The sequence below is a fragment of the Eschscholzia californica genome, unplaced genomic scaffold (genome assembly GCF_041429995.1).
Source record: "Eschscholzia californica isolate CP2 unplaced genomic scaffold, dmEscCali1.0.p SCAF_4, whole genome shotgun sequence".
NCBI lineage: Eukaryota > Viridiplantae > Streptophyta > Magnoliopsida > Ranunculales > Papaveraceae > Eschscholzia > Eschscholzia californica.
Window position 1 is genome coordinate 5,321,141 of NW_028238461.1, and position 9,641 is coordinate 5,330,781.

The 9,641-nt window shown below is 35.4% G+C and overlaps 1 protein-coding gene across 1 annotated transcript; it reads left to right on the forward strand.

Annotated features, from left to right (window-relative positions):
- Positions 1-478: 478 nt before the first annotated feature.
- Positions 479-8,271, forward strand: PYD2 (pyrimidine 2). Its single transcript, XM_086632561.1, has 13 exons — positions 479-1,101; positions 1,185-1,334; positions 2,447-2,498; positions 3,599-3,868; positions 4,008-4,219; positions 4,829-4,949; positions 5,886-5,973; positions 6,065-6,143; positions 6,840-6,927; positions 7,007-7,047; positions 7,158-7,210; positions 7,322-7,478; positions 7,875-8,271. The coding sequence occupies exons 1-13, from the start codon at positions 988-990 to the stop codon at positions 8,064-8,066; spliced, it is 1,617 nt and encodes a 538-aa protein (XP_086488687.1). The 5' UTR covers positions 479-987; the 3' UTR covers positions 8,067-8,271.
- Positions 8,272-9,641: the final 1,370 nt, after the last annotated feature.

Consider the following 9,641-nt stretch of genomic DNA (forward strand, 5'->3'; position numbering starts at 1 on the left):
TTAAACTTGAGCTTCCAAAGTCCTGGAAGAAGGAAAGTTCTCCTAAAAGATCGATTAAGTATCCTTGGGTAAGGGTACTTCTATTTATCTAACATACGGCATAATCTCATAGAGAAATCTTAATATCTCGCAACTACGAATAATATTTTCAATCCAACACGGTGGATCTCAGTCGCTTCATCAACACCGCTTATCAACAGTCGGTCAAGGAAGCGTATAACAAGGTAATGAACTTCCATCGAAGAAGGCATAAGCACAAACGACGCTCACACCACCATCACAAACCAAGTCTCAAGCTTGACGATCAACCAAAAGTCCAATTCCACTGACACGTTACAATTTCTAAAACTCCGGTTATACCTCAACGAACTCCAACCGTCATAACTATTCTCCTCTTCCTCTCTCCCTCTTCCTTTTCTCTTTCTTTCTCTTTCCCTCTCTTTCTTCTCTCTCTCTCTCTCTCAATGTTTTGGCAAAGGGGAGAGGCCCTTCGCCTAAACTTATAGAGAGAAAGAGAAAGACATAGAGAGGGATGAAGAGAGAGAGAAAAAGAGGAGAGAGAGGGAGGAACAAGAGACAGAGACATAAAAGAGAGAAAGAGATGAAGATGAAAAGAGAGAGGTCCCCTGACAACACTAGAAGAAGGGTGTGTTTGGAAGAATTGAAAAAATTCTCCTACCCTATGAAATTTTGGACTCCAGAATCACTTTTTTTTTTTTTCCTTTGGAAAAGGTCGTCCAATAAAACTGGTGGACTTCGAAATGGTAAGAAGCCAGGAAACGACACGACACTAGCTAGTGAAGTCAAACACCCTGTCAAGTGAACGTCTATTTTAAAATTTTCATATATAAACCGCTCTCCCTCAGTTTCGATTCCTTATTTTCCCAGTTGAAAATTTTCGTTGTCCCGATTGATCTCCAATTTCTTCCTTCTCAATCTATAAATTTCTACTTAACAAGAGTCAATCGTGGAATAATAAATTGATCGATGAATTCTAATTTAACAACTCATCATCAGTTCATCAATTTCTTCTCTCTCCTCTCTCTAAGTCTTCTTTTTCTTCTTCACTTCCCCATCTCTCAATCGAATCAAATCCCAGGGGTAAGAACTCTAATAATCTATTCATTTTAGGTGTTCATTTTTCTCTCCTTAGTGAAAGATTTGGGTTGATTTTATTTTTACAGTATTGTCATGAGGTTGGGTATGGAGATTCCGGGTCGTCTTCTACTAAGTTGTTGATTAAGGGAGGAACTGTTGTAAATGCTCATCATCAAGAAGTTGCTGATGTTTATGTTGAGGATGGGATTATTGTTTCTGTGCAACCAAACATCCAGGTAAATTCTGTGTAATTTCTGTTTAGTATGATCCCAAGTTGTTTTGGAGTAAATGCATTTTTAGGGTAAAATTGTTTTGATTCATTGATTTAGATTAGACTCATACTGGTGGTAAGATTCCATAAGATTGCTTAATCCTCTCCCAAGTGGTGCTTGTCTTTTTCCTCATTGTCTGAATCAAGCTATTTTGAATCTGAATCATCTAACTTAAATAGACACACAGTCATCTCAAATCGTCCGTTCACACAAGTTAGACATCGTCAGACAAGAGCAGACATTCTGAAATCTGACTCGCGTCAAGCAGACACTACATTAGTTAGCACGGAGTCTTTAATGACGTTTTAGTGGCGAAAAGCCAGTCAGGGCAATCTGTGGGGGGTCCATCTATTTATGTATGGTCGTATTATATCTCGTAGTATTTAGATGGGTCTTTGATCTTTACTCATGTTTGAACACATTGTAAGAGATGTTAGATGGAATTGAATTTTGGTATTGACTATCATCACTTGTTGGTTCATAAGAAGTAATTGCTGCAATATATTCGGCTCAAGTTATTTGAGTTGTAGACTCAATTGGAATCGAAAAAATGAAATAGGAACTTCGAACATGAGTAAATGTTGATTAAAGCCCTTAAGAGTTCTTCCGTGCTTCCTACTTTAGAAAAGTCATGGTTGAGATGCAAGAGTTCTTCCGTGCTTCCTACTTTAGAAAAGTCATGGTTGAGATGCAACGCAAACAACTCTCAAGATCAATAGAGATGTTATTTTTGTTTGATAAATTCAACAGTTAGTGTCACTGCAATATTGTTATTGCAATGAATTTGTTTAATGGTAATGTAATTATACAATTTTATTATCTGGTAGTTTTCGCAAGTACTGAAGACCTGTATCTTCAGACTACTCATTTGAGACACAAATCCCTACAATTTCATATTCGTATCAAATTGAATTTTTGTGCCTAAAAATTTGTGCTCGAAGAATATGCTTGTGGTTTTACAGGTGCTCTGGCTAATATTATCGGAGTTAGGAGTTTCGTTACATTACTTAGTCTATCTAAAGTAAACTTCCTTAAATTATTGTCACTTACCTTCCGTTGCTAATTATCATTGTCAGGTTGGTGATGATGTAACTGTAATTGATGCCACGGGGAAGTATGTTATGCCAGGTGAAATTTCTCAAATTTTATGAATAAATCATTCTAAGAATTTCTCATGTGTTCAAATTCTTAGGTAGAATATGCAGTATCTACTTCCTATACATGATCGTCAGATGCTACTCTTGGTTCCTTGGACATACATGCTTTGAAGTTTGAAGCATTGAGATTTCGATTAGATGAAACTGATTTCGTAAGCCTAATAATCAACACCTTCTTCATATGCACATAACTTGCACACTGGGACCGGGAACGATATATTTTTGTTTTGAAACTTTCAATTAATATATAAAAGCAAAAACTGTACAAATATAAGGGTGGGTGGCTAGGTTACATGTTACACTATCCAAGCTTCTCAATTTTGAACAATCATTGAAAGAATCAGTCTGACGTAGCTTAGGTTTCTGGACCAATAGAACGACAAATCTTTTACATCATCTTCTACAATTGAAGCATATGTATTATGTTCCTTAAAGATTGTGCTATTTCTGTCATGCTCGATAGTTCTTTGGATCCCTTGCTTCTTCTTCACCCCTTGCCATATTGTTACTGTCCTTTGAGGAGGTTTCTGACTCCATATTCCAGAAAGAAACAAGACATGAGAATGTTGATATCCAGGGTGAAAAAAAATATCGAAAATGACAAAGTTCTAGAATTGAGCAATTTCTGGTAAGGAGTTCTTACTGAGTAAAGAATCACCGGAAACCATCCTCGGAAATCATCCATCAAATGGGACTTGAACCTACACATGCTTTTTGGATACTGTACCTCCAGTATAGGTTTATTCCGGGCTCGTGACAATCAGATTTGGTGGAGTTCCCAACACTTGCTATAGGTTATTTTGTGCGGATGTTGGATAGTATATACTGCTTTGTTGAGTAAACATATTGAGTTAAAAAATCTTCACCGCTTATTAGTCCGTTGTGTATACCCTCATATTTTGACTTCCTCTGATCTATATCACTGTTCTAAAAAATGGCAATATATGATTTAACACACTGTTATTTTCTACTTAGTCCAGACATTTTTTAGCAGCATACAACTTTTTATTTATTGATTTATTTTGAAACAGCAGGATACAATTTCTGAATGCATATTTTTAATGGTAACAGGAGGTATTGATCCTCACACACACCTAGCAATGGAGTTTATGGGCAGTGAGACTATTGACGACTACTTTAGTGGTCAGGCTGCTGCATTAGCCGGGGGAACAACTATGCACATTGACTTTGTAATACCAGTTAATGGAAGTTTATCTGCGGGTTTTGAATCTTACACAAAAAAGGCAAAATATTCATGCATGGATTATGGTTTCCATATGGCAATTACAAAATGGGACGAAATTGTTGAGAGGGACATGGAAGTCATGGTTAAGGAGAAAGGTGACCATTTCTCTTTGCATATTATGTTACACAAATTGCTAAACACAAAATGGACTCGATGCTGGAGTATCATGATAAAGAAAAACTTTTTAGTATATATGGGGCAACCAATTCTAAAGTTTGTGCTGTTGACTGATAGGTATCAACTCTTTCAAATTTTTCCTTGCCTATAAAGGGTCTTTTATGATCAACGATGATCTTCTCCTCAAAGCCTTAAAAAAGTGCAAGTCTCTTGGGGCCTTGGCTATGGTTCACGCGGAAAATGGAGATGCGGTTGATGAAGGGCAGAAAAAGATGATTGAGCTTGGTATTACTGGTCCAGAAGGACATGCACTTTCAAGGCCTCCACTGGTAATGCTCAAATTGTTTTCTTGTTTTACAATAGCACATGCTTGAGTTATGTTGTATTTTTCAAGTTCCACCTCAGAAATCCAGACTCCGATTTAGACTTCCATAACTGTTGCAGGCATGAAAATGTCTTCATAACGGGCAGGGATTTAGCGAAAATTGATGACATTGAATTTTTTTTATTGCTTTCGCTAGAATACTCTGCAAAAGAATACTTTGTTATCTTCCTTTAGGTTTTATTTTACCAGTGATAGATGATATACATCCATTAGTCTCTAAAAGTCTTAGAGATTGTGAACGGAAGTGATATATGGGGGATGTTAGGGTTTCCTGAAAGGGTAATATTTCACTCTTCGGGAAAAAAATCGATTACAAGAGCTCATGTTCCTGAAAGGGTAATATTATGATGATGTCGCTGATAGTGACAAATGGAGGTGTGTATGTTGGTGCAAATCTAAGATCAGGACGATGAAAACTCACTAGAGTAAACCCTTTTTTCAGTTATGTCGTATTTTTCTTGTTATTTTCCTGAACTAGCTTCCATGGAATGTTTACAAAGTAACCAATTTCATAGTAGTCATATAACCTGTTATTACATTGATACTTGTGTAGCTAGAGGGAGAAGCAACTTCCAGAGCTATTCGTCTGGCAGCTTTTGTTAATACACCACTGTACGTAGTTCATGTAATGAGCATTGATGCCATGGAAGAAATAGCCAAGGCTCAAAAGTCAGGTAAGGATTCCATTTGCTGTTCCTTCATGTATTTGATGGCATTAGTGATGTTTCAGCACATAATTTCTAATATTATATGATAATCATATGTTTCTAAATTAACATAAAGTGGAGAACTGCTCGAGATAGTTGACATTTTATTTTTGGTATCTAAGGCACTCAACTAATGAATATATTTTGTCCTGTTTCTTTTTTGCAACTCTGGTGGCTACTCTACCACACTCTCAGAGGCACGAGTCAATAAGAAGTTGAGAAAATAAGTGGACTCTTATATTTAACTAAGTCGTATGGAAGTCTAATAAGAGGTAAACTGGAAATACTCGAGCAAATAAAAAGTGACTAGTATGAGATCCGTGAAACAAGGAGTAGACATGTTTTTGTGGTGTTAGACAAGACAAGAATCCTACGTGTACGGCACATTGACGTCTATGGAGAGAATAAACCTACAAGTCTACACACTCTAGTAGGGAAGTTAAAGGCTTCAGTTCCTGAAATAATCTTTTAAAAGAGAAATTCTATCAATTAACAGGTCTGAAGAAATTCAATTATATAAATACCATTATGAAGAGAACTTGAAAATAGTTATATCAAGTATCAATTAACAGGTCTTGACAGATTTATAGGTTTTTCTTTGACAAGTGAACAACTATTGTTAATGCTTAAACTAAGAAAGGGGTAGCTTTGATAGTCAACAAGTAGCATTCTTGAATTCAAAGCTAAATTTTTAATGAGTCATGACCATTCTTCCCAAGTTTGAACTTACATTTGGTAATGACGAGAAAAAATATTGGTCTAAAACCAATAAAGAAGATTTTGGTCATAAGAAATTCGATCAAGAAAGTCATATCATGTATTTTTATTTTGTACTACGAACTGTTAACCAGTTCAATATATCATGTGTTTAAGCCCTCACACCTTTTATTTGAAAAACTGCAGGGCAAAGGGTTATTGGAGAATCTGTGGTTTCTGGAATAGTGCTTGATGATTCTTGGCTTTGGCATCGTGACTTCACTACTGCAGCGAAGCAAGAACACATTTTTACCTACTTGTTCCAGTTTTTATTTTTCTGTAGTTTACAGATTTTCAAAAATGACATTTTCTTTTTGTTTTTTCAGGTATGTTATGAGTCCACCAATAAGAAAACTGGGACATGATAAAGCACTTCAAGCAGCCCTTTCAACTGGAGTCTTACAGGTTTTCTTTTCACCTTTAACTAGATTAGGGCTAGCCCATCTGTGGATCACTATAGAGAACCCACTTTGCAGTGTCATTTGATCGTAAGCACCCTAGATTCCAGCAAATAAGGGAAACTAATAGTAGATAGAGAGAAAAGTAGGACGGTGAAAGAAACACCAAAAGGGGTGAGGAAGCAAGAGTAAAACAGAGGTTTTAAGGAGAAACTAGAAGAAGAAACTCTGTTGGAAGAGGGGAAAAGGAGTAGGTGCAGGAGTATAAACTGAGAAGACATAATGTTGAATTAAAATTTATTACTTTTAGACATTAGAACACAGAGACTGAAATATTTAATCTTCTGAAGTTTATGAAATGGATACAACTATTCTGTAATAATATTCAGAAATATTCCCGTCAGGCCGTCAACCTATTAACTCATTGAAGATTCAGAAAAGCACACTCAACTTAGTAACTCTCCTCCCAAATGTGTCCGCAAAAAGTTTGACAGAAAAGGTTGTCTTGCCAGCTTCTGTGCGCGTATTTGCCCGTTTTAGTACTATATGAAGTCATTTCCTGGACTATCGTCCGTTGCTAACAATTGGTTATCCTAAACTGAATTCCTATATAACATTGCCCATCAGTCGGTCTATCATTTTGCTAGGAGTTGCCTAAAAACCATAATTTTGTAATTGCACTGACTGAAGCATTGTTGCACAGCTTGTAGGAACTGATCATTGTACTTTCAATTCTACTCAAAAAGCTCTTGGTATTGATGATTTTCGGAAAATTCCAAATGGGGTAAATGGTAATCTCAAGATCCTTTCTACCAAATAGTATGGATTTAGTTTTAATCGATGCACATTTTGACCATCTGAATTGTACAGGTATAGAAGAGAGGATGCATTTGGTTTGGAATTTGATGGTGGTAAGAACCCCAAATCCAACATAAATCTTACAAAACTAAATCTTTCGAGTTGGATCTGTTATTTTCCTACTCCATTCCTGCTAGTTTGTTTTACAATTTATTTTATGCAGGAGTCTGGCCGAATAGATGTTACTGATTATGTACGAATTACAAGTACGGAATGGTATGCTTCGAAAAACACATGTACTTTGTAGTAATTTTGAGATGAAATGAATCTTTTTTAGTCTACCACAATGGGATCAGGGTTTTGCTAATTCATCTGAAAATTTTTCAGTGCTCGAATATTCAATATATACCCAAGAAAAGGTGCAATACTAGTTGGATCTGATGCCGATATAATAATACTAAATCCAAATTCAACCGTGGAGATATCTGCACGATCTCACCACTCAAAAACAGATACAAATGTTTACGAAGGCATGAAACTAAAGGTAATCCCTGAAACAGCAAGTTCGTATGTCAGCCAATTGATTAGAACATCTTATCGTTAAAACTCTTTCGATCTTTCATCCACTATATTTACTGATACTGGTATATAAGCTTATAAGCGTATACTAATATTGATATTCCTCAGTGGGTTTGGGTCCGATTTTCGTTAGACGCAATGATCTAAAATGTTAAATAGGACGGGTTTTTTGCATTTGAATCGTCTGAAACAAATAGACCTAGAATTAACCCGAATCAACCACTCAGACAAGTCAGACAAAAGCAAACAATCTTAAAGATGACTTGATCCAATTCAGACTTCGATTCAGATATCGGATCTGACTTAAGAAAATACACTACTGAATTCGAGTTCTGAAATATTCATTTTTATTTGGACACAGGGGAAAGTTGAAGTCACAATAGCAGGAGGTAGAGTTGTATGGGAAAATGATGAACTGAAGGTTGTTCCTGGCTCTGGAAGGTACATAAAAATGTCACCTTTTAGTTATCTTTTCAGTACCATCAATAAGGCCGATGCTGCATACTTGGCGTCTTTAAATGCTCCTGTTAAACGTTTCCAGAATGAAGCTTGAAACTGCAGAATTCATTTTTTTCTCTCATTTTTCGAAATAAAAATCTAAAGAATGGGAAACAAATAGATTATCGTGATTCAGATAGATTACGTCCAATGTTACGAGAAAACAACATTATTTGTTAATACCTATTCTGTTGATATCAGGATTAGTAGAAAAAACTACTTCGTTTCATATAATAAGAGTTTAGTTAGTTTTCTAATAACTACTTATATTGATGATCTTGATCATACCGATTCTCTTTGGACACATAACCATTGATCTTAACTAAATTATACGAAAGATAAAATATCAAACTGATACATTATAAGTTCAGTACTTCGCAGTTACTTAAATTTTAGTTGTCGGCGACAATCACTCTTTGTATGTAACACTAGAATACTATATATATATATATATATATTATATATATACTATCGAATTTGAATATTTCGAACAACCTTAAACATTTCCTGGTAATGGAGATTAATCATCTATTAATTTACACACCATAAAATAAATAAAAAGTAGTACTGTTAAGCTCAATCTTGAAGCCATGTCACTTGGGTTCGTAGTATTAAGCCTTTATGCAACAGTTAAAGTAATTTCGCGTCTTCTTCTTTCTCTGCACAAAAATGAAGACATAACAAGTTCTTAGTGTAAGAGAATATACGAGTAAAGGTAGTGTTTCTTTCCAAGTCAGATCCAAAGTCTGAATTGACTTGAGTCAGATTTTAGACTTTCTAGTCCAAGTGTTGACATACATAGATTTTCGGTCTACTTGGGCAGACGATTTAGATATAAGAGAAAACGAAACAACACCACATAAGTAGAATAAGAATCAAACTTGTGTTCCATCTTTAGGCAAGGAGCCAAGGACATTGATATTAAAGATGGGAAGATTGAAGATCATCGAAGAAGGTAAATTACTTCTATGGAGTCAGTATCAGGATCACGCGGATTAACGTGTATATATTCCTCTTTGTTTACGAAATTTGCTCGATGATTAATATCCTTAGATTTCACACCCTGTTTCTTATTTGCTCGAGCTCGAGAGAAAACCATTGAGTAGTCTGTGTTTCCTCCTAGTTTCTGTTCCCAACCTCCAAATCTAGGAACGGTCGACACCCCATTTTTCTGCAATCCAGTAGAAAACGAATCTTTACTAGCTATATCTTAGAAGGAATGGTAAAGACAAGTTTATAAATATTACGTGGGTACGAGGAATTTGAGTTTAGACTACCGTAAAAAAAAAAATTCCGACTTGTGTGCAAACATTTCATTTTTACTTTATATGAGTTTAATGCATCAAGAAGAATTCCAAGAAAAAAAAAAGTTTATACTATTATTTCTAAAGATTTAGATTTTTTTTTCATAATTCCTCTTACCTCATTTCTGTGTTCCATGGGTGGAAATGAGAAGGAATGAAGGTGTCTACAGAGCCTCAAAATTCTTCTTTCATTACTTTTTTTTTTCTTAACCTTTATCTGAAGGAATTTGTGGGTTTTTTTTTTTTTGTTGAAAGGAAGGAATTTGTGGTTAGTGAACGATTTGGTGGTTAATATTGTTATAAAAACCTAATTTCTAATAATTTTG

Bases quoted from the DNA above. Each gene is read 5' to 3' on its own strand.
- PYD2 (XM_086632561.1), top strand. From the start codon at position 988: ATGAATTCTAATTTAACAACTCATCATCAGTTCATCAATTTCTTCTCT. The intron at 2,499-3,598 runs GTGAAATTTCTC...TAATGGTAACAG, and splicing joins GGGGAAGTATGTTATGCCAG to GAGGTATTGATCCTCACACA. The intron at 6,144-6,839 runs GTTTTCTTTTCA...ATTGTTGCACAG, and splicing joins TTTCAACTGGAGTCTTACAG to CTTGTAGGAACTGATCATTG.